The following is a 26,128-nucleotide window of genomic DNA, read 5'->3' as shown; positions in this document are numbered from 1 at the left end:
TTCAATGTAGGTGCTTGAACCACCTCCAATGGCAGACTATTCCAGACCTTGGGGCTTGGACAGGAAAGAAATTCTTCCTTATGTCCAGCCTGAAACAATCTTGTAGTAGTCGATAACCATTTGACCTCGTCATCCCTTGGGGCTCTCTGGTGAACAAACATTCCCCCAGATACTGGTGGTCACCCCTGATAAACTTATAGGTGGCCATCAGATTACCCCTGAGCCTGCGCTTTTCCAGGCTAAAGAGCCCCATAACTCTCAGCCTGTTGTTGTAAGGTCTGTTTTCCTGACCTCTGATCATGCGCGTGGCTCTTCTCTGGACTCTCTCAAGCTTCTCCACATCCTTTTTCAATTGCGGGGCCCAAAACTGGATGCAGTACTCCAGCTGCAGCCTCACCAAGGCCAAGTACAAGGGGAGAATGACGTCCCAGGATTTGCTTGAGAAGCATCTATGGATGCAGGCCAGAGTTTTGGTCACTTTACTAGCCGCAGCATCGCATTGCAGGCTCATGTTCATCTTGTGGTCAATGATGACCTCCAAGTCTCTTTCTTCCATAGTGCTAGCCAGCGTAGCAGTACCAAGCCTATAAGGATGCTGCAGGTTTTTCCTCCCAAGGTGGAGAACCTTGCATTTTTCAGTGTTAAACACCATCAGGTTCTCGTCTGCCCACTTGCTGAGCCTGTCCAGATCAGTCTGGATCACCCTCCTGTCCTCAGGTGTGGATGCTTTGCCCCAGAGTTTGGTGTCATCAGCGAACTTGCCAAGTCCACTTCTGACTCCAACGTCCACATCATTAATGAAGATGTTGAACAATATGGGTCCAAGGACAGAGCCTTGGGGGGCCCCACTGGTCACAGGGCACCATGATGATTGACTTCCGTCAATTACCACCAACTGGGTCTGACCAAGGAGACAATTTCCCAGCCAGCAGATCGTGGTGGACCCAAGGCCACAATTGGCCAGTTTCGCCAAGAGGTGATCATGGAATACCAGATCAAAGGCTTTTTTGAAGTCAAGGTATATGATATCAATCTCTTCTCCCTTGTCCAGGTGATAGGTCACCTGGTTGTAAAAGGAAATGAGACTGGTCACGCAAGATTTAAAATCACCAAGAGAAAACCCTGATTTAAATCATTGATTTAAATCAAGTTTCTCCCCACTGATACTTCTTCACATATTTCTTAAACAATGGTGCAAATCTGATACTAAAACATGTTAATTTACAACTTAATACAACATTTTACATCTGTCCTTAAACTCTTTTTTTTTAATTTTCAAATTTTATTAACTCTAACAGACAAGTCATCACAACACTCAATGTACGCTGTCCTTAAAAAGTTCTACAACTAGATCTCATCTTCCCCACTCCCACTGTCATTTTTATTCATAGACTGAAACAGAAATGAGTTTTCCTGCTTTTTCAACTCCCAGTCGATTTCTTAGCTTTGAGTGAATAATACCAGATGATGAAAATATTCTCTCTGTGCCTGCAGAGGAAGCTACTGTTGGCTTAGCAACTGAAGTAACTGTTTCAACGTGCCTGGCTAATGATTTCCACCAATTCAGGGGAGTAACTTAGTTCAAAACATCATCAGTAAACATGTACTGTTTAACTGGTTCCCCTCCAACCCTGAAATTTATTACGACTGGCATAACTGAGAAGTGATTTTGAGATGCCCATGCCATGGCAGCATCATCTTCAGAAGTTAGGCATCTACCTTTACACCCAGGGTTGAGAATGTTTGCAAGAAAATGAGGTGGACTTAGTGCTTGATCCATTCACTTCTTTATTGCCTGCAGTTTAACTTTCTGGTTAGGTATTTCTTTCTTCAATATCTCTTGAATTGCCTTCCAAATTTCGACAGCATCAGCAATGCAGCAACAATCTCTCTGAAGTTCATTTAAGGCTATGGATATAGACTTCAGTATACTGAGCATATCCTCTACATTGCTCTTTAATTTAATGTTAGATACTTTGGATGAGATGCTTCCATGTATTTTATCATGGTTTGCTTCACAATTTTTTATGAAAATAGGCCAGTTCTTAATAAATTGTTCAAAACAATCAACCACAGAATTCCATTGAATATTTTGAGGGAGAATTAGTTTGGATCCTCCTGCTCTCTTTGGTGAAGCCAAAGCAAAACGGTTGTAACAGAAGTATTTTGCAACTTCAACATTTTTGTTTATTCCTGGAGAAATACTTAACTCTTTGGCTAAAAGATGCACTAAATGGGCACAGCCATATGTTATTAAGGAGCATCCTTCCGTTTCTTCTTCAAAGTATCCTCTCATCTTTGCCACGTTTGCAGCACTGTCTGTGACAAAACCGCGCGTGTGACAGTTGAATTTTTGTTCACAGTTTATTACAGCTTTCACTGCCACTTCTTTAAATATTCTGCTGTGTGGGCATTTCCCGATATATCTATTGTTTCTGAAAGATATGCAACCCTATCTTCTGTTGTCACACAGGCACATATTACTGGATCATTGTGTACATTGCTCCACCCATCAAAGCTTAAACTGGCAAATTTCCCCTCAGTGTTTTTTTTGTACACTGTTCAAGTTCCTTCTCATACACCATATCTAGCAACTTTCCACCAATGTCTACCAGGTGGAGTGTAGTCTGGTTGTAAGGACTCAACCATGTCAATGAAGCATTTATTGCTAACAATGCAAAAAGGAGAATTTGTGGCATAAATGAATGAGCAATCTTTTCATCTATGGTGTCTTATTGGTATTTGCTTGTCCTTACTACAAACCCATCCACAGCAGTGGTTTTACTGGATGACTGAAATCTTTTGCTTGCTACTGATACTTTGTTGTCTGAAATACATTTAGTTGCAGCACGGCTGCTAAAAGTGCCAACGGATGACTCTAAAGTTGTTGCAGATAGCCTGTCAAAGTCTCTTATGCTTAAATGGGATCCTGAAACAAAAATCAGTTTTGAATAGTCATTCTTCTCAGTTCTTCTCATGCTATTATTCAGTTCATACTTTCCATTTTTTTTCAGCAAGAATGCAGCTCTGATTCCAAATTACCAAAAAAGCTAAGACTGACTGCACTTAGAGTACACTTAATTTTGGAGTAAGCCCCATTGAACTCACTGGCACTTCTGTTTTTTGAGAAAACAAGTATAGGATGGGGTTCCCTGGGGAAAGCTGAGTTATGCTGAAGTAAAATAGGGTATAGATTTATGGCATCGCCATTATGATCTGAGGCCATGAAGTTCCAAAATAAGGGGCATGTATTTTGTAATATAAAATAAGAAAATGACACCCAGTGGCAACTGGAAACTCTAGATTTCTCTTACTGCAGCTTTCTGTACCGTAAACTTGGGTGATAGATTCCAAACCTAGTTAACTAATTAAACAAGCCAGAAGGATTAGCTAAGCTAAACTTTTTTTTCTAGCAACATCCACCATAGTAAACAGCTTGGGAATTTACTTGTTAAATCACACTTATGCTAAAAGGCATAGACTGAGTCTTGAAGAATGATGCATTGCAAAGTGAATTATTTAATTTACTAACCAGTTGATCCACATTGTTCTTGAGACATATCCACATCTTCATCCACATCATTTTCTCCCAACAAGCAGTTTTCATTATGATGTTTCATTCTTGCAACTAGGCCCTGAATCTTCTCCTTGCACTGCTTCTTTCACTTGACATCTTTTTCTTTTTTACCCAGGGAAGGAATTGTTTCAAAATATTCCCAGATAGGGTCTCTCTCTTACGCCCAGAAGCCATGACAGTTTTTCTGCGGCAAAAGTATGGGGGAATATAGGAAGCTGTACTACTGAATAATGTCTTCCCCTTTTCTTTCCAGTCCACTCCACTGGTCCTTTCTACTCTGCCTCCGTCCTGTCCTATATTGTCTCTCTGTCTTTAAGACAGTGTCTTAATTAACACCTCTGCCTTACTTGGCCCAGTTCCACCAGCGCATCAGCACAGAACAATAATCCTATCCAGCCTGCGATTTTGCACATGTAACTTTAGTGTGCTGAGAAACAGAAACTCAAAGCCCAGAACTTCCAAGAAGCAAGAGCTGGTAGTTAGGCTGGACAGACAGACTGGAGCCATTTTCATAAGATGAAAAACTGAAATGAATGCCCATGTTTGATTGCTAGGTAACTCAATGCGTGTGTGTGTGACAGCCATTAATTCATTTTTATGAGACTGTAAGTGTAGATTTAGCATGTTTGTGATGACATTGAATTGTAAGTTATTTTTTAAACGAGAGAGAAATTTAGTATTTTATTGATGATTAAAAAAACCTGATTTAAATAAAAAAAATCCAATTTTTTTATTTAAAAAAAATCATTGATTTATCCACCCTGCTTCTTTGCAACAAGGGAGCACTGTCGGCTCTTATTCAGCTTACTGTCCACTACAGGTACTTTTCTGTAGAGGTATTGCTTAGCCAGTTGGTCCCAAGCTTGTAGCAGTGCATGGGTCTTCCATCCTAAGTGCAGGACTTTGCACTTGTCTTTATTTAACCTCATAACATTTCTTTGGGATCAAACCTCCAATTTGCTGAGGTCTCTCTGAATCCTAGCCCTACCCTCTGGTGTATCTACTACTCTCCCCAGCTTGGTGTCATCTGCAAACTTGCTGAGGGTGCACTCTATGCCATCTTCCATGTCACTGATGAAGATACTGAACAAAGCTGACCCCGGGACTGACCCCTGGGGCACTCCACATGATACTGGTTGCCAACTAGACATTGAGCCATTGACTACTACCCTTTGCACCCAACCACCCAGTCAGGTTTCGGGGAGGGGGGTGGGGCGCATGGGGTGCATGTACAGCAGCGCTGGGAGCAGGGACTATGCCCTGCTGCCACTTGCCCTCTTCCGCCTGGAGTGAGCCATGCCTGCATCATGCTTCCCACACCCCGGCTGGGCAAGTGGCAGCAGTGCCTGCATCCCATGCCCCTGCCACCCACCCCCAGCTGGGCAAGCAGTGGCAGTGCCCGCATCCCGCACCCCCTCCAGCCCAGCTGGGCAAGTGGCAGCAGCACCTGCATCCTGCACCCCTCCACCCCAGCTGAGTAGCGGCAGGCTATACCCTGCTGCCACTTGCCCAGCCAGGGCGGGGGGTTGGGGCGCGGGATGGGGGTGTAACAGGGCTGGGAGCAGGGGGTATGCCCTGCTGCCACTTGCCTAGCTGCGGCAGGGTGGCACAATGCAGGTGTGGCTCGCTCCAGGCAGAAGGGGAGAAGCAACACCAGGGCACAGCCCCTGCTCCCAGCACTGCTGTGCCTGCAGCCTGCCCCCCCCTCCAGCCCGGTTGGGCAGCTTGTCCCAGGCCCAGCCCCAATCTCTCCCACACCCCTTCCCTGCCCTCTCTGCCCACCACAACAGACTTACCAGCTGGAGGCAGCTGTGTCCAGTGTGGCGAGGACTGTTGCCTGTTTAGTCTATGGCTGAATCTCCGAAGCGGAGCCAAATTTTCAAATCCAATTCAGCAGAATCGAATTGGGACAGTGATTTGAATCTCTGAATTGAATCACTGTCTCTCCGAATCAGCTGAATCCAAATCCAAAGCAAATACTTTCTGCTTTACACAGGCATACCAGTCATCTCATCACAGAAGGCAATCAGGATGGTTAGACATGACTTGCCCTTGGTGAATCCATGCTGCCTTTTCCTAATCACCTTCTTCTCCTCCAAGTGCTTAGAAATGGATTTCTTGAGGATCTGCTCCATGATTTTTCTGAGGTGAGGCTGACCAAGTTCCTCAGATCCTCCTCCTTCCCTGTCTTAAAGATGGGCATTATATTTGCCCTTTTCCAATCATCTGGGACATCTCCCAATCTGCTGTATTTTCTCTGAGAATAAGAAAATTCTAATGTTTTGGAAGGTCTGGCTGGCTTTATTAGGGCTGAGAACATGACAAATGAAGAGAGAGCATTAATTATATTATGAAAAGTACAGAAGACGAAAAAGTCTTCTTTCCCTGTTTTCCTAGTACTAACCTAAAATATTAAGATATATCAAATATTTTAAATAAAATATTTGTGTAAACCAAGAGGGTAATTTTTTTTATAACAACATTAGCTCATGGACAAACAGGACAGAAATGGACAGAGCTAACAGTACAAAATTTACCACAAACTTGTGTTTGAGGAATAAGCATATTCCCTTAAGCATTAGTTTGAAAAGGTATCCAAGTCACACATGTAACTCCTAACTTTACATCTCTGGTTGTAGTCTCATGGAATTAGTATTTTATTAGATAAATATTTACCTAACTGTAAGTAACTCATACAATACCATCATAAATTGATATTACTGTCTATGTCTTAAATTCTGGTACACAACTGCCTTTCCCACACAGAATTCCACTGAATTAGTGATTTGACTTGACGTAAATAGGGCTCCATGAAAAGGAAAGAATTTGCAGGATCAGGGCCTAAGATTTAGGAGGCATATTACCTGTACTCTATTGCATTAGATCAGCGGTTCTCAACCTTTTAGACTCAAGGCACCCCTTGGAAAATGTCAGCTCATAGCTATCACTCATGTTTTTGATTGCAGAAAAATAATAGAGCAATTCTTCTGTTGCAAAGAACTCATGAACAACATAATGGGTCACAACATACTTGACACTATGGATTCCTATTTGAGGTTTCTGGGTTTATTTTGTGAATTGTGTGTAGGTGTTCACAAACCTAACCCTACAAATATTGCTTGGCACATCATGGCATCCTTAAAAGGATTTGATGGCATTCCAGGATGCTACAGCACTCTGGTTGAGAATCACTGCATTAAAACCATTATACCTTAATTTCCAACTAGTCATTTTAACATGTATTTCTGAAATAAGATGGCAAATTTATAATACCTACAATGGCATCCTGTACACAGGTTTCCTTTGCTATACAAACAAATTAAGCTATCACTTATCCTTTGATACACTGCAGAACATTTTTATAGAACACAAAGTTTGTAACCAAACTGTTAGTTTGATAGTCTTGAACTATCACAGTCGAAGGGTAAGTGTAAAGACAGTAAGACATGTTTAATTAGCTGTTATTCAAGCCATGCCAGCCTACCTTGTTTTTTGGATTGGATGTGTTCATTACACTTCGCGTCTCCTTCCCAGTGTAAATGACAACACCAATTACTGTTCCTAGAAAAATGAAAATGGTTGAAAATGAAAGCAAATACACTGCTAAAGAGTGAAATTAACAATTAAAAACTTACAATCCTATAAACAAAGCCACTTCTTAAGCAAAAATGTTATATAAACCGAAGTCCTTTTAAAGTACACATAGAAGGTGGGACAGGGTGGCAGCCGTAGACCCTAGCACACGTTACACATAAGATATGATTAATCAATTAATCACGTCTTATGTTCCCTCCTGGCCATGCATTAATGCAAATAATAGTGTGATAAAACAAGGAATAAACCACAAAGTTATTAGACAAAAAATGCGTAATAACGTTGTGACTAGTTCCTATCATACCATTAATTGAACATCTGGCCAGGCTGCGGCTCCCACCCATGGGTCAACCCCCCATGGCTGGAAGTCCTGTCAGGTGATCTGCTCCTGAGACTAAGAGCGCTATCAGCTGATCCAGGCTCCCAGATGTGGGAATGCACTATTTGCTCCAGTGGCTGGGAACCTCCAGCTGATATGGCTCCCAGCTGCACAGCTATAAGGCATGATGGGATTTGATGCTGGACAATCACACCTCCTGCTGTGCATGTGTGGCATGGCAGGAAGAGTGACTGTGAGAAACCCGCATCAGATCCCATCAAACTTTCACTTGCATATCTGCCAGGGGCCTTAGAGTAAGTGAGGCATAAGCTTTTGGAAGCAACCACTGATGCCTGCATCTGACTAAGCAAGTTGTAGCCTACAAAAGCTCATACTTCTTTGAACTAGTTAGTCTCTAAGGTCTTTCTGCCTGACTTCAGACTAACACAGCTACAGTACACACAATAATATCATGCATTTTTTTAAATTTTAGCCCCTGTAACAACAACAAAATAAAACATCTGAACAATAATTTGTGAACTATGACATGCTGCTTCTAATTTTACCCGATTATTTTTTATGTAATCCACAAAAGAAAATGAGCTGGTAATTCCTTTTGATTGATATCACAGAGTATGGTACTAACCTTTCATTAACATCCTTGAAAATAACAATACCCTTTAAACTGATGCTAATGGACGTAATAACATACTTTAACATTTAATGGTTAAAAAATTATGTTTGAACTGAAAATCTACAAAAGCAAAATATTTAAAGTTTTAGCATTAGTGAAAAATAAATTAATTAGATGTTGATGAAAATATGCAGCACTATACTGAAAATCACAACTGGTTCTGCTGTCATTTATGAACTAGTCAAGGTGTAGCTAATTTGAGCTACACAGCAGAATTTCTGCCTTCTATTGCTTAAGTCATCCATTTTTTGAGTTTCAAGTACATTATAAAGTAAAAACTGGCTAATGAAAGGTGACAAAAACTGATTTCAGCATTGTTGTATATGTTGGTTATCACTTAAGGAAAAGTTACAATAGTTTAATTAATACAGTTTTTACATTGTTTCTGGTCCAATACCAAACCTTTGTCTGACAAGATTCTTTGGGTAAATGTGATATATTTTATTCAACCAACTAAATAGTCTCCCTATGCCTGAAGAAGGATGTTTGTGCCCGGAAAGCTTGTAAAGAACATTTTTTTCAACTATTTAGTTGGTCTAATAAAAGATATCACATTTACCCAAAGAACCTTGTCTGCCTATGTCCTTAGACCAACATGGGTACAACCAATGAACCTTTGTAACTTTTTCGTGGTGATTGCAATCTTTTGTGGCTGTTTGTTATGAAATGGATTACATTACCAGGTTTCATTTGAATCTGCCTTAATTTTTTTGAAAACTGAAAAATTATAAAAAGGCAGAATGCTAAAAATGGCTGTCTGGAAACTCATTACACTTCTCAGCAGGAACTTCTTTCGTCTCTCAAACTACTGAAGATGATAACTATCAAAATAACTTGGTCAGGACTGTAAATAGGAATTGATATCATTATCCTAGCAACATTAAAGAGATAGAAAGAATGAAAGGAGAGTCAAGTATTTGGTGATATATTGGATCTCTCTGTTGGTGACAAAGCCTTCTATCCAATGCTCAAAAAAATCTCACTTGATATTGGAGACTAGTTTAATGTTTTGGTAGATCTCCAGCCCTGTCACCCTTATAGCAAGGAGATTACCTTTCGCTGAAAGCTCTCAGTATCATTAATTTTTGTATGGTGTGTTTGAGTTTACCAAACATTGTGACTGCCTTCCATAGTTTTGATGTCTCTTGTATGATGGTGCTTAGGGCAAATGAGCCGTTTTACCTTCTTGACACTTTTGCCCTTCATCATCATATAAAAGCATAGAGAAGAAAGGCTGTAAGGGACCTCCAGAGGTCATCTAGTCCAACCCCCTGCCTGAGGCAGGATCATCTCCCTGGTGTTGCTGTGGATATAGTTCAGCCTCTTGATGCTTAACAGGACTGAAATGGTTCCTTAGGCCTACAAGGCCTAAAGAAGACTTGGCATAAGTAGGCTAAGAGTGCATTCATGGAGTGATGCTATTGTATGACCTGCTCCCTACAGGGAAAAGGATCTAAGGCAGCTTGTTTTTCTGCAAGAGTTTATGATAGAGGTCTGTTATGAATAAAAGAGTTTGTTATGGTGCATTCCACCCATATCTGAAGCAGATGGCTCCTGGTACCAAGGAGAGGGAAAAGAAACCGCGATAAAGGGGAGACAAACCAGGTTGTTGATAAAAACAAGAAAAAATGTCTAATTGGCTATGTGACTAGAGGACTATAAGTATTACTACCTGAACAAAAGAAAGCTATTCCTCCTCCTTTTCCCTACCCTGACAATGCCTGAGAACTGAAGATATCTGATCTTTCTCTTCAAGGAACCTTGCCTGTTCTGGAAGCCAACTCTGAAGTCGCATATTATTAGAATTGGTAATATACAATTACTTGCTTGCTAAGATCATATTTTGCTAAGATTACTGAAACTGCTACAATTATATCTATATGGATGCTTGAAGTCAATACTTTGTGGTGCTCAAGAAAACTGATTTATTAAAAAGATAACTGGGCTCTTGATTGAAGAAAATTGAAGCATGCTTTCAGGCAATATCGATCCTGCTGTTTGCTCCCTCTGCATTTTAGAGGAGAACCAGATGCCCTAAGAACCAGGGGGTAACATTGCTGCTTTAATATCTGGCCCCAAGGACGTTCATTTTGATACTACTGATTATGATCCTTACTTGGCTGACTGTTTTTAGCAGCTTTGTAGACTTCTGAAGATATTGCTCACCAGAAAAATCAGGAAATTCTAGATATCTGCCACCTACCCAAGGTGCATTAGTGTTAATAGTGCCGTACACTTCTTCATTCTACAATCCACAGCAATTGAACCATAGCAAACAGAGAATTTAGTTTTGTTTCATAACATTGTCCGTTCTGAATTACTCTCAACTGTCCGTTCAACCTTACACAATACCTCACATCTCTGTTACCATAATGGTGTTGGTTTATATGGAATTCTGAGAGACTCAATAATGTTCCACAGTGCATGTCTGTGCGGCTCTTAAAGGCCTTTCGGACATCATCAAAATTTGTGATGTTATTTCATGCACTGTTCTCTTGTGGCCCTGAATGTGAATATTTGTTCTACCCAGGATTTCCTGGGCCTGAACACAGACCACTTTCTTTAAGTTTCATGTTAACTGTCTGTCTCACTGAGGAAAACCCTTCAAATGACTACTAGTGGCTTAAAATATTTGCTCTCTTCTTTGCATGTCTAGAACTTCATCAAAAGAAGGGTTAATTACATTTCAGTGCTCTGCTGATTACCTAGACTTGGTCTCCTATCCATATATTATATTATGCCTATTTTTAAGCATCATGCTTCATAGGTATGTCTTCAAGTTAGTTTCCATTATCTAAAATTGTCAGCTTAAAGCATTAGAATTAAAAAAAAAAAAAAAAACAAAAGGAAAGGAAAGGAAAAAAGCTTCCACTTAACTAAAAAACTTCTCATTTGCATTTTTAGTTTTATAGTAGTTATACTCTCTTTCTTCCTTGCAGCAAGGAAGAAAGAGCAAATCTAGAATCTGATCAATATCCCCTTTTCATTTTTCCAGTTAATTATGTTTACTTAATTTGAGAGATGCATGCATCATTAATATTAGCTAAATATGATGGCTGAGCAACGCTACTTGTAAACTTAAATACATTCTAACTTTCTAAACATTTTAAGTCATCAAGCCAAGAAAAAGAATCAACAACAATTAATTATGGTAGGCACAAGCCATCAAAAATAGCTTGTTAGCTATTTTTCCATAAAGGAAAAATAGCTAACAAGCAACTTACCAGTTTTAAACTATGGTAAGCACACGTCAATATTACAATGAAAATAGCTCAAAATGAAAGGGCCCAAAAGTTACATGACCGTGACCTCCAGGACTAATGGAGAAAACATTTCTTACATATTCTTTTACAAGGTAGCATTAATAATTTAGAAAGGAAGAAATTAATGCTGAGATACATACTATAATGCATAAAGTGAAAATAAGATTTTATCCATCCACAAAACAATCCATTTTACACGCAATAATGTTCCCCATAAAAAGTTAGTTACAATTATGTAGTACACAAAACTTTCATCCTGTAGGACCCCGAGGCACTTCAGAAGCTTAAACACAAAAAATACTCTGCTCTAATTCTTGCAATTTGAAGGTAGTCTTCCTCCTCAATTCCCATCAGCTCATTCTCCAGAGAACGCTCATGACCCAGTCCTTTCCTTCCTCTAGTTTTATGTTTTTAAATCCATTTCCCACCCCACTTCCTATCTGTACAGCAACTGTATTGAGGAGCATAAATATATTTTTAACTATTACTATTTTAGTCACTAAAACAAGCTCATGCAACCCTGAATACTCATGGGAGTAGAGCCATCAAAACCATCAAATATCTCTTTCCAACATGCCTACATCATGTCTACTACCCTTTTACAGTGCAAGTTTTTCAAGAGAATGGCAGGCCTTGCTTTTGGTTGTACCTCAACAGGCAATATGTAGTACTTGAAACAACTTGACAAAAATTCATGAAACATCAGATACACATGTGCAAGAACTAGATAAATACTGAACTTGTAAAGTTTACCACCACATCAATTTATTTCTGACCTACAGAGACTCAGCAGGTTCTTGAAGTTATGGATCTACTAAGGAAAAGTAATTAGAAATTTTATCACGTAGCTTTTAGAACTGGATCCCTTAATGAAAGCATGACCATATGTAATAGTATAATTAAAAAAAAATAAATCAAAAGCATATAGCAAAACATTAGCAAATATCACTATTATCACTTATTTATATTTAATTATCTACTGTTCTGAACACTTTGTTTGCTTCTGCCTTTTAAACTAAGATCTCTGGGGATACCTATTGAGCAAAAGTTTCACCCTGTGTCTTTCACCTGGCCATCCTCACACCATCAAGAGTGCAGAGTAATAAGTCCAAAGTCCCTTCCGTTTCTATTGCAGCCTGGGAATTGGGTTGTTCCCTTATAGCTCTTGAGACTGGGGTACTCCTCATGGAGGTAGCCACTGACTTGCACTTTTCTATGTTTGGGCCCCTCCACTCAGTGTTTGGGGTTGCTAGGTGGGTAAGGGAATTGCCAGCTCATGGAACAGCCAGGATACCCTCCAATTTATGCCCTCTTATTTTAGGAATGCTGCCTTCTCTATAATACTTCCCTAGACAAAGTCTCACTGTGCTACAGGCAGGAACTATGCTCATGGGTGAGGGGCAGCCACTTCCTCTATACTAGTGGTTCCCAACCTTTTTTTTTTTTTTTTTTTTACCATGGCCCGGTGGGAGCGGGACAGGGTGCATGGAGCTGGCTGCCTCCCTCCTGGGGCTCCCCAGCTGCCTGGCTATAACCCTGGAAGCTCAGCTATGACCCCAGAAGCCGCTTGCTCAGGTGGACAGAAGGGGGTCCGTGCCGGGGGGAGGGGGAGAGGGGGGGGGCTTGTGCCATGACCCGGCAGCCAAACCACAGTGGCCTGGTACCAGGCTGCAGCCCAGTGGTTGGGAACCTCTGCTTTATACTCTCTTGCTTCTGCAGGATATAGTCTCACAGGACGAAAGAGCACTGCCAGCTATGATAGGACTGCAGAGACCATATATATCCCTCTGAACTTCAGGATCGAGCTGTCCAACAACCTCACTCCCAAAGACCTGATGTTGATTGAAGTGACCATTGATGAGACACCTGCCTAGTAGGGACTGGGTTGTCTGACTACGCTCCCATCCCAGACCTGCCATAACCTTCTGCTTTGCAATCCTTGCTGAAGAATCAGTGAAAGCTCTGACCTGTCAGTTCCATTTCCTCTCTCCATCTGAAGGAGGAACAGTATCACTCTGGAATTGTGTGGTGCTCAGGATGGACATTGCCCTATGCTGTGTCCTGCTGATAAGAGAACTGAGGTCCCGTGAGCATGGTGAGTGTGAGAAATGAGTTTTCACTTTTACTATCTGTTCTTCTTGCCAGTCAACGACTTGCCATTATGATCAGGAGCTGGAAGTCAGGAGCTCAGACCAGAAACTACACCAAGACTCATAATGTTGCTTCCCTGACATCCTCAATCTCCTGAGACCACTTCTCTTCCCTGTTATTATTCTTTACAGTGTTGAGGGGGGCAGGTCTCTGCAAGGTTAGGTACATATGTTTTCCTGCACTGTTACCGTGTCTTCACTGGCTATCAGACTCTCCTCCAATCTCTCCTTTTGCCCTCCCCTTGATCTCTAAGTAAGCACCATCCACTTTTCAATAGCTTGTTCATACAGAGCAATAAAATCTGTTTCTTGTTGTTAATGGCTCATTAGGGTATAAAAATGTGTACACGGGGACTAACTATTATGTCTCTGCCATAGGAAAAACTTTTCAAAGACAGTCCTCCAAGGCCCAGCAGGAGGGGAAGAGGAGGGAGTTGGGTGCACTTCAGCACTGGGAGGGAAAGGCAGGTGTGAGATATGCCGATGTGCTGAATCTGCATGCGCAGTTACTTTCTGTTGACTCTGCTAATGCCAATGCCGGTGCCAATGCATGTATACTTTTACTTTATGTTTACAATATAGTCTGTGCCTGCTAGCCTGGCAGCACTCTTTCCCATATTTGTGGCAGAAGTCATTTATTGATGAGTGCCTTAGACAAAAATAGCAATGAACACTGGAGTGGGGGAAGGGTGGGTCTTGCTATGGATCTGGTCGGGCAGTGGGAGTGCTAGTGTGGAACAAGCTTGGACTTCTTTTTCCCTTGACTTTCTCTTGAAACTTTATAGGCATGGGGCCAGAATCTTGCAGGGTTAAGGGGACCTAGTTTATCTATGCCTTGGATGCAGTTATTCCATCTACCTCCTGCTGCTGTGGGTGAGGAGCCTGGCAGGATGGTTGGGAAACAGGGTGTGCAGAGGTTTGGTCTTGGCAAGCTGGTAATGTGAAATGCCATCCTTGGACAGAGTGGTGTCCAAGATGGGACAGAAGGAACTGCAGAGACATTGTTTGGAACTGAATGGTCTGCTCTGCTATTTGGGACATCAGTATTCTACCCCTCTGAAGATGAAAACTCCCCTGTTCTTGGGAGCTGACCAAAGCAGCTCTTTGACATGGTGTTGCTTTTGATTGCCAGGGAAGCCAGGGGCAAAGAAGGGCCAGGGTCTTGAAACCACAGTACTCCTCTGCATCCAAATGCACCTGTTCTGTGGTGGTGGCATTACGGATCCTCAGGACCTCTAATCCCTCCTGGTTTTTGAGGGCACCATGGGTTCTGTTACAGTGAAAGTGAAGACGTTGCTGTAGTGCACACCATGGTTCTCTGGGGGAATGTGGGACAGCTCTTCGTAATAAGGCATGGTGACCTTGACTCAGCTGGATGGCATCTGGGCTTTCTCAAAGCAGGACTGCTTCCACTTTGTTTTAGAATGGCACTACTGCCAATCCCAGTTGTAGATCTGTGCTGTTATCTCCACAGTGATCAGCTGAAAGACCTCCTTGTTGAGATGGCTTTTGCAGAGGGCCTGCTGGAGAGGAAGAAGTGACTTCTGACATTATGCATGGGTCAGTTTGCTCAGTTCTTGCTTTGGTCAAGACACAGGGCAATCTGCTGCCTCAAAAAAACTCTCTCTCAATACAACTCTTTAGCTCTGCAAGGTGCATGAAAGGGTGCTTGCTTGGGTATCAAGCTGTGAGATGGCATGGTCATTTCTTTACTCAGAAGTTGGGCATCAGTCACTAAAATGCTCCCTGAAGCCATGGGATAACAACAGGCACAGATTGCTGGGATGCTGGAGGACTGCTGTGGCCTCTTGGGCAAGGAAGAATGTACAGGCATTTGTTCTCCTGCAAGAAACTCTTGTGCAAGTGAGATCTTCCTGGTTGGAAGAGGAAGAACTTTCTTGCAGATCTGCTATATTTTCTCTGTGAGAAACTGCACGGATGCCTGTACACTTGGAGTTTCTCCCAATTGAATGGCACTTCTCCAGCTAGAAATGTGACAGCTGTCCATGGTCTATGCATGCTTCTGCTCTCTTTGAAGTTCAAGTCTTCTCTAACATGCATGTTGAAGAAGCAAGTTTCTAACTAGTTTTGGGAAGGGAGAGATTTCTTTGCAGGTAATTTCAGTATTCTTGTGAAGCAGCTACACTGGGGCAGTGGTCAAGGTGGATGAAACTATTTCTTCTAGAATCAATATTCTGCTGACCTAAATCTAATAAATTACAGAGACATTTTCCCTAACAAAAGCTACAATGGTTTGTTCGAATACCATCATATTTATAGTGTTTTCTAATGTTTTAAATAGTTTTACAATTTTTCAAGTAAGGTTTACTAATCTAATTTTATGGATCATCTCTGGCACGTTTAAAGAAAAAATAAGCACCAAATTTGTTGTATTCCAGTCCAGTAATACATAATCTGATTTTAATGAAAAGATGCATGTTCTTTTCAGCAATTTAACCACTTTATCCTTCATCAGAACTTTTGCGTGTATAATCCTGATGAGTTGCTGCACTTTAGTTTACTCATTTGTTCCAGCATGTCCTATATCTAAAAGTACTTTGCCATTACTGCTTGGAAAAAGTAGCTCTTCAATGGGTAGCTTTGACAAAATTTTATCTGGTGATGCGAAGAGAACAGTTAACTTATCTACAAAGTTCTTATTCTTTTTAATTGTTGCCATTGGTAGCCCAGTAAACGCACTGATTATCTTGCAAACTTCCTATTCCTGATTTACCTAAAGATTTCTCTCATTTCTTTCTGGCAGTTTATTTGCTCTTCAAATTCCCTCTGTTCTCCTGGTTTCTAGCTTACATTTTACTACCATAGTTTATGCTCCTTATAATTGGATTCACTAAGGCTGGATTTCTATTTTCTGAGAGAGACCTGTTTCAGTTTAATAGCTTCTTGAACATTATCATTTAAAGTGTGTTTTCTTTTCTCAGGTCCTCTTTGTTTAGAGATATTCATATCTTTTCAGTTCTTTATGATATGTTTAAGTATTTTAATTTCCTTATTTTGACTTCAGGGAATTTCAACTAGTTTCCTCAATTTTTTTCAAATTACTTTTGCTAAAGTTTCAGGTCACCATTATCATTTGCTATCTCCTACAGGATCTTGAGGGGATGCGCTCTGGGGTGCTGAATAAGGTGGAACATTTTGTCTTTCATTCTGTGTTTTTCCCAGGCAGTCTGTGCATGATCAACACATGATTTAATATTGCTTATTTAGGCTTAAATATACACATAAAAGAACAGCTATCACAGACTCTAGATCCCTCTGTCAAATTAAAAATATATTACCAATAAAATTACAGAATTAAAAAATGGGATATTTCCATCCTAAACTTCATATATGTACAGGATAGTAATTCGGATTACAAATCAATCAAACTACTACAATTCCACAAAAGAAATATCATCATAGACACCTTAGTCATCCTCAAAGTAAAGTCTCTTCAGAAAGATAGACTATCCATCCATACCTGCATAATTTCAACAGTTGTAAGACTATCTAAGAATGAAGTCACATGTGCTGGAAAAGGCTAGATAGAACTGGTACAAATGCAGCAGTCACTTCCTAAGTAATACAAATTGTGAAGTGTACCTAAATCTGGTTCTGTACCCTATATTGGCTCCCCCATTGAAAACAGTTAAATTCAGGGTACAGACATTGCCATGTCCAAACTATTTGAAAGAAACATAGAAAAGTAGGGTGGAAGGGACCTCAAGAGGTCATCTAATCCAAGCTGCTCAGCCATGGTACTTCTCTAAACCAGCTTCTGCAATGGGCTCTAATGACATTTGTGTTCCTTTGGAGTTATGCATCTATCGATGAACAGGTGGAAATTTGAAAGTGAAGGAGACAAAACTTCCATAGGATCTGGCCCTAGCCTACGGAACAGTGTCCATGAGGTAAGGATGACCACTAATCTCAAAGCATTCAGAATTGCACACCATATCTCTTCAAGTTATCTTTTTCTCAGTAATACAAACTTCACCAAGACATTACACAAATGTAACTATTCTAGTTTACACTTGCAGGGAGAAAAACTGGGGTGGGGGGAAATGACACAATGTTTTGTTACTTAACTTTTGACACCTGGGAGACCAGTATGAAAAAGTGCTGGGGCCATATAAATACTTTGATATGAAAGCTAAACTGCTAGGCAGTCATAGTATAGAGAGGTTTTTTTCCAGTTGTACAGTTATACAGACTATGCCCTTACTTATCTGCAGTGACTTTATAAGTATGATAAAAGCCTTTCTGACCACAAAACTCCATTAGTATAATTCCCTTTTAATAAGTCTTAGTAGGTCTTTCAAAATACAGCACTATATTGGTTCACTAGTTTTGAGCTACCCTAATCACATTATACCTATCCTTCTGTTTACTCGTTAGGCCATAGACCTTTTGTTACCTTTTTATTTAGAAAAGATTTTATTTTCTCTCTTAAGAAGTAATTTATATGAGATTTCAGTTAATATAACTATAACACAGGAAAATAACAGTATTAAAAAATTGAGTGATTTAAAATGCCCCTCCTGGTTTTTATAAAACTTTAACAGGATAAGTCTTAAATATATAGACCTTCTCCTACATGGATGCAAACTGTGCATTCATTCCTGGTTTTGTACAGTTACGATCTTTTCTTCAACTCTAAGCAATAGAAGAGAGTTTTTAAACCTTTAACAAGCCCAATGAAAATTCAGTTAAGCTTAGGCTGACCTGAGATATGGAGTCAAAAATAACCAATACAACCCCCCCAAAACAAACAAATGAACCGACAAAAACAAAAATCAAAGCCCAAGATAAAAAAACTTCCTTTCAGAATCCCCCTATGCAATTATCTTAAGTTACCATGCATCTGACATAAGATACAAGACACATAAGAGGTATGTATCAGTTTAATCATGCTTTGGATGCCATTAGCCAATAATTAGCACAGACGTGGAGAATGATTTACGGCATAAATTTTGCTAGACTTTTTCATGTATTCCAAGTTACTGCCTTGTAGGCAGTGTAAATTGATGCTGTGCAGAGATACCCAAAGTTAGCTTGGATACTGGAAGTCCTATAGCCATGTTAGTGGAGTGTTCCATCCAGGCTAACATAACATGCTTCTTAGCAGCAGGACTAATCAGCGTGGTGCTCCTCCTAGGCCCCATCTACACGTTATACTTAAGGAGTGATTAACTGGTTAACCACTACTTAAGTGGTCATCCAGCCACACGTTCATTCAGTTAATGGTGTGATAAATAGAGGACGAAGCTACAAAGGTATTTCACAAAAGGTGTAATAACTTTGTAGCTGCTTCCTATCATGCCATTAATTGAACATATGGCCAGGGGCCCCTGTGGCTGGGAGCCCCATCAGCTGGTAGGAGCTCCTGCTGGGGGGGGGGGGGGGCAGAGGAGCATGTTCACCCCCTAACCTAGGAGCTCCAGGATGATGTTAGCCATCAGCCACGGGAGCTTATGACCCTGTGGCTGGGAGCCCCATCAGCTGACAGGGCTCCCAGCTGTGAGGGGGCTCCACACAACCCCATAGCTGGGAGACCACAGCTGACACACCGTCCCAGCTATAGGGGTGTTTCATGCACACTCACGGTTGTGAAAGCACAACTGATGCAATGTCCCAGTTGTAAGGGTGCTTCATGCATCCCTGTGGCAGAGAGGTCACAACTGACATGAGACCACAACTGCTTCATGCACTCCCACGGCTGAGACATTGCATCAGCTGAGCCACTGCAACTGGGAGCCCAGGTTAGCTGATGGCATTCCCAGCCATAGGAATGCGTGGTACACTTCCACAGCTGGGAGCCTTGTCCACTGCTGTGGGAGCTTGCTTCTTGCCAGTGCAGGGGGAGCCCAGGATCAGACCTTCCCTGCATCGGTAACAAGGCGTGATGGAATCTGATTTGTGATCCAACAATCACACCGTCTGCCATGCACAATTGTGTGGACTGCACATTAGATCCTATTGTGCCTTTAGCTGCGTGTGTAGAGGGGCCCCTAGACTGATATAGCTATATAGCTTCTTGCACCTGTGATAGTTTCTTTAGTTAGCTCAATTATCTTTGCATGCCACTGCACTGTGCTACGTAACAATGACCCTTAATGGCAACACCACTTAATGGAAAAAAAATTAGAATACCTTGTCTCTTTTGCTGTTGCCTTTATTTTTAGGGTTGGAGGAAGGATGGCTTTGTGCTTAGCATCCTGGATTTGGCTTCCTGTGTGATCCTGACAAGTCATTTACTCTCACTATGCCCCTTTTGTTGAGGATAAATAAATAGTTGACAACTATTTGGGTGTTAAAGGAGCTCGTCAAATACTTAGCTAAAATGCACTTGAAATGTGGTATGATACATAGGTCAAGATCTTTTTGACCAATTTGGAGGCTAAGACATTTCGCATTTTTTAGAGACAGGCTAAAATGAATACTGATGAAAATCCAGCAGTACCTTCATAGTTGTTCCAAAATAAACAAAGAAAACAATGAAGCTGACCTGAAATCAAGTCCTATCAAACACAAAATAGTTACTAACTTGTTTAAACATTTACTTTTTCTGACTTATTTAATTTATGTTAAGCATTACTTGACTAACTTGTAGGTAAAACAGGTGTTTACATTTGTGCTGGTTTTTATATCATTTTTGTTGGCAATTTGTTGTGAATTAACATTTTGGTTCTCAGATTTTGAATGCGTTTTTAGGTAAATTAAAATATATGATGTACCTTTATTTGAAATTCTACTGTTGTAGTTATGTGGGCTTATTACACACACACACACACACATGCATGCACGCACGCACGCTCTAACTAATTATAAATGTTATATATTTTCATGAGCATGGACTATTTGGATTCACTGCACCTTATCTACTGTGCATTGAATTCCCTGCAGACTTGCATTTACTGTTACTGATCCTCAGCACTATTGATTTGTGGTCTTTCTTCTCTAAAATTGTCAGGACAGCAGCAACCAGAGCTGAAGGTTTCTGAGGTATTCCCCACATAATTCCCCAAACACTCTTTTCTGGCCTGACCATGACCCTCCCTATGACCTTGACCAACAGCAATGTCAGGTATCTTGGGTAGACTAGTCACCTCTTAATGGTGCATTGTACCAACTCAGTATAGGGTGTCAAGGGAATACCTGCAAATTCTGCTTTTATTTAAACAGTGAACTACTATTTCCTTCAAAAATAGATCTTAAAATACGTAAGCATTCACTATGCAGCTTTGGATAATAAAGGATACTTTCATCAAAAAGAACTGGGCACGTAAGAAGAAGAAAAATGCTGACATGACTCCAACGGCTCAGAAAGTATATATGGAATATAAACAGGCTCTGACAATCCTTTTCCTGACTTTAGGAATGCCCCTCCCTGACCACCTGCATGTTCATTCTCTCATGTTTTATCCATTCTTTCCCTCCTGCTCCTATGTATTTGATAAGAGTCCCTGGTACATTTTTGGGTACACAATTGCATGATTCCTGTATGATGAACCACAGGAAGCTCACAGAGAAATATAGGTGCTGCCATTCTCCTTCCTTTGCCTTCTGTACCTTCCCAAACTACAATCTTTGGTGTGTGTGTACCTAGGAAATTGGTTACGAGGTTTTTCCACAAATGGACTGCTTACTTAATTAACAGCAATTAATATTTTGCTCAGTGTCCTATTCCACAATATTCAAATCCTGCTGTGAAGATGGAAGCATCTCTTCTCAGGCTTTTTCTCTTTAAGAGTACGTGAGTGCTTCATAGACATAATTAAACCATCTTTGCCACATCTCTGAGAAGCAAGAGCAAAGTACTATGCCCATTCTACAAATGGGAAGCTGAGGCACAGAATTTAAAGACAACATTTCCAAGAATATTGGGTACCCAATTTCCAATTATTAGGATCTGAGTAATCAGTGTTTTTATACTAAGGTACAGCTCCCACAGACTTGATCTGTACCTTTAAGTCACAGCTGCTCAACCCTCATACTCTAAAAAACAAACCACATACAATATTCAGTAAACAACCTTAATTCTGGCATGTTGTAGCTTTCAACTCCTAGACTTTGAAACCTGAGTATCATTTTAGGGCAGAAGTTTTGAGGGTATGTCATTTCCTAGGTTTGTAAAAAAAGCAAAACAAACAAAAAAAATCCATTGTCACATCATACTGACATCCATGAGTCACCAGCAGAGTTGGAAATCTTTAGATCCATGGCACAGCCCTCTGCCAATCTAGCTAATGGAATAAACTAGTTGCACTTGTAGGTTGATATATATATATATATATATATGCAGACCAGCAACAGAAGAGGAAGAAAAGCACACATTTTCTCACTGTCCTTAGCGTACGCTGTCGTTAACAAATGGGAATAAGACAACTTGGGAATCTTAGAATTCTGTTTTAGTCTTTCAGGGAGTGTGTTGTAATAGGCTTAGACTTTTCTACCTCACTTTCCGATTTCTACTCTTCCAACCATGCCCCAACACGTTTCTATCCCAGTACCATTTTCCTGGCCTACCCAGTCCTAGCCTCTGCTCCTGGGCTTATCACTTCAGTCCTACTCTCCCTGCTGAGCCAGTGCCAATTTCCCTCTCCCAGGCTACGTGCTCCTCTCACACTCCACTTCTTTTTCACATCTGTGTCTCCTCCCTGCAATTTTTAGTCTTGGTCACAATTGTCTTGTTATACCTAGTCTCACCTTCTCCAACAATTCCCACTGATCTCACTACCCTTAGTCCTCCTCACTTTCTTCACTAGCTATCAGTCTCCTTACCCAGTCACTTCCATTCACAGAACTCCTAGTCACAAACACAGACTTCCTTCTTCCGTAAACCCAGCTGTTGCCCCTTCTGCATTGGAAACTCCACACTGTCTGAATATACCAGCAGAAGGATACCCGAGATGGCAAAGAAGAAAGACTCCCAGCTTTTATTTCAAGTAGTCAATTTTGAGCTGCTGCAACAGCCACTACAAGGGAAAGTTTGGCTTCAGTCAACTGTATGGTGATATACAATCTAGTTAGTAGAAACTGTGGTAGGCTAAAGGAGGACAGGTGTAGACAAAATCTTTAGCTGCTAAAACGGGCGGGCAAAGTCTGGCTTGCAGGCTGAATCAGACCCACAGTGGACTGCATTTCCCAGCAGCCCCTGCCTGTATTGCTCTAGCTAGTTTCCATGGAGATGCCAGAAGCAGTGGGGCTGTGACAGCGTAGGGTCAGGGTTTCCATGAAGACTGGTCCCAGCTCCACTGGCAGGGTGTGCAGCTGGGCAGGGAGCTGCTCTGGGGCTGGGATCTTGTGGTGGTAACCATGTGGCCTGGAGCCAGGACAGTGCTCTGATCTGCTGCCCGCATGCCCTGGGCAGGGGCATGCAGGCAGTGGATCACAGCACTGCCCTGGCTCCGGACCATGCTGTCACCACTGCAAGATCCCAGCCCCAGCCCTGGAGCAGACCTATCCAGCTGTGCACCCTGCCAATGCTGCTGGGGCTAGTCTCCATGGAAATCCTGGCCCTGTGCTATCACTACTGGGGTCTCCATAGAAACCAGCTGCAGTGACACAGGCAGGGGCTCCTAAGAAATGGAGTCCGGCCATTGGCAGGATCTGCCATTTTGCCCACCCCTGTGCTAAAACCTAAGGAGTGCTTACAGAGCACACACAATCTGACATTTCAAAGGCTCACGTGACTTGGTCATATTTGGGTAGATTTTCATGGGATTTTTGTCCTTACTGAGCTTCCTTGCCCAAAAACATTATTGTACTATAGCTGTTTAAAGACAATGTCACTAGCTTCACTCTTGGAAATAGCCAGACATTTCTAAAACATTTGATCTGACAGACACCCAACATGGCAAATTTCAACTCAAAAGGCTGAAGTCTGGCAAAGTTATTAATGACTTACAAAGAGAAATGCCAGGCAGGTCTAATAATAAGCAGAGATATCACACTTCCTATAATTACACAAGATAACTTTGTTCTTATTTTAAACACTCTGCATGAAAAGAAGTGAAGAGGGGACTGGCATCTAAAAAAATATGTTTTCTTTTTTCTATTTTCACTGTAAATTGCCGTGTTTTCAAAGACCTGGGTTTCTTATAGGTTTAACTTCAAAGAAAAAAATCAAAATTTAACATTCCTAAAACAAGACATATATAGAAATCTAACGTGTGTTCAATTTTTTACCATACCTTTACTAGTCGTGCATGGACAACAGTCGGTTTCCTGCATTGTTTTAGTTAGTCTTACACAAAGCAAAGGGGGAAGAAAAACTTTTTTTTTTTTGCTTAATGAAAAGATTGTAAAAACAAAAATGTACAAGGACTCAGGGGCCTATAGGGAAGTATCTGTAATTACTTTTACTCAACTTAAAAGCTCATTGAATTTAATACATTCAGTGTTCCTTTAAATATTAGAATCATAGAAAATTAGGGTTGAAAGGACCTCAGGAGTTCATCTAGTCCAACCCCCTGCTCAAAGCAGGACCAGCCCTAACTAGATTATCTCACTCAAGGTTTATCTAGCCAAGCCTTAAAAGCCTCTAAAGATGGAGATTCCACCAACTCTCTGGGTAACCTGTTACAGTGCTTAACTACCCTCCTGGTGGGAAAGTTTTTCCTAATATCCAACTTAACTTCCCTTGCTGCAACTTCAGACCATTGCATCTTGTTCTGTCATCTACCACCACTGAGAACAGTCTAGTTCAGGGGCGGGCAATTATTTCAGGCAGAGGGCCGCTTACCCAGTTTTGGCAGGCTGTCGAGGGCCGCATGGGTAGCACCGCCCCTTGACAGGTGCCCCACCCCCTGGTCACCATTTTGGGACCAACGTCCCAGGGCCAGCATCAGTGGGGCCCAAAGCGAGGCACAGGCTGGCAGGGGTCTGTGAAGCCAGGTTGGGCTACACCATCAGGGAGAGGGGGAAGTTGGCCCCGGCTCCATAGAGCCCCTGTCAGCTAGGACCCCACGCTCCTGCCGCCTGCTCTGGGCTCTTCTGGAACTGGCCCCAGGACACTGGTGCAGGCCCTGTGCTCTCACTGGCTCCCGTACCTGCTCACTCCCAGTGCCCCCCAGCCCCGCAGTACGGGGGAGGGGGGGAGGGGCAGTGCACAGCCCCAACCCCCTGCTTGCCAGCAGGGAAGAAGCTGGTACTGAGTGTGGGGAAAAGCGGCCCCTCACCTGCTCCATGGCCGGCACTCCTTGCTGCAGGTGCTCGCAGCCCACGCGGGGCTGTCTAGAGCAGGCACAGGCAGCTCCATGCAGGCTGCAAGTGGCTACAGCGTTGGGCACTGGCCACAGGGTGAGCGAGGGGCCACTTTTCCCCACGCTCCGCACCACCTTGTAACCCGCCCCTGCTGCCAGCCTGAGCCCCACACTGGCTCCAGGCTCACCCGTCAGGGCTGCGTGTGGTGGCAGCAGCTGCAGTTCCCCTGCTTGCTGCGTTAGGCAGTGTTGGCTGCTGCTGCCCGCTCAGAGCTCACATGCTGGGCAGCCCACAGGCAACAGTGGCAAACACTGTCTGATGTAGCAAGCAGGGGGGCCGCAGCTGCTGCCATGGCACGGCCCCGACGGCCAAGCCTGGAGCTGGCAGGGCCCAGGCTGGCAGTGGGGCCAGGTTACAAGCTGGTGCTGAGTGCAGGGGGGAAAAGCTCTCTCAGCACTCTCCCTGTGCCTGACGCCCCATGCTGCAGCTGCTTGCAGCCCACCTGGTGCTGCCTGTGCCTGCTCCAGACAGCCCCGCTCAGGCTGCGAGCGGCTGCAGCAGGGAGCGCCAACCAGGGGGCTGCTTTCCTCCATGCTGGGAAGGAGCCCGGGGAAAAGCTGAGTGGGGGGGGCGCGGCAGCAGGCGGAAATAGTCCCTCCCCAACCCAATGGCCAGTGCTCTCTGCTGCAGACACTTGCAGCCCACGCAGGACTGTCCGGAGCAGGCACAGGCAGCCCCATGTGGGCTGCAAGTGGCCGCCGCACAGGGCGGGTGAGGGGCCGCTTCCCCCTCCCCAAGCTCAGCTTTTCCTCTGGTTCCTTCTCTGCCCGGGGTCCTCCCCTGCCTTCCCCCCCACTTACCTGAGCTTCCCACACTGGGGCAGGCACGTGGTCCCAGGTCAGAAGCCCTGGCTAGGGCTTCTGGCTGGGGGAGTGGGGCTGAGCTGTTGTGCTGGGTCCTACTACTGCCCTTGGTTCCTGTCATTTTTGACAGGAACCAAAGGCAGATAAAAATTAACTTTCTAAATTTTTTAGGGGCCCTGCGGGCTGGACAGAATGGCCTCGCAGGCCAAATCCAGCCTGCAGGCCATATTTTGCCAACCCCTGGTCTAGCTCCATCCTCTTTCGAACCACCCTTCAGGTAGTTGAAGGCTGCTATCAAATCCCCCCTCAGTCTTCTCTTCTCCAGAAGAAATAAACCCAATTCCCTCAGCCTCTCCTCAGAAGGCATGTGCCCTAGACCCCTAACCTTTTTCATTGCCCTCCACTGGACTCTCTCTAATTTGCCCACATCCTTTCTGTAGTGGGGGCCCAAAACTGGACA

At 42.7% G+C, this 26,128-nt stretch overlaps 1 protein-coding gene across 4 annotated transcripts in view; it reads right to left on the bottom strand.

The window, feature by feature from the left end:
* The window catches only part of ATP9B (ATPase phospholipid transporting 9B (putative)), a 343,595-nt gene that overhangs the window by 136,931 nt on the left and 180,536 nt on the right, over nt 1-26,128 (bottom strand). For all 4 annotated transcript variants that reach the window (XM_059724300.1, XM_006258252.4, XM_059724301.1 and 1 more), the window contains one exon: nt 7,062-7,138. In XM_059724300.1, the coding sequence (XP_059580283.1) occupies nt 7,062-7,138 (77 nt within the window). The remainder of the gene's footprint in view (nt 1-7,061; nt 7,139-26,128) is intronic.

The sequence above is a fragment of the Alligator mississippiensis genome, chromosome 3 (genome assembly GCF_030867095.1).
Source record: "Alligator mississippiensis isolate rAllMis1 chromosome 3, rAllMis1, whole genome shotgun sequence".
Classification (NCBI taxonomy): domain Eukaryota; kingdom Metazoa; phylum Chordata; order Crocodylia; family Alligatoridae; genus Alligator; species Alligator mississippiensis.
The sequence above is the reverse complement of the archived record's forward strand: the minus strand, read 5'-3'. Positions and strand labels throughout refer to the sequence as shown.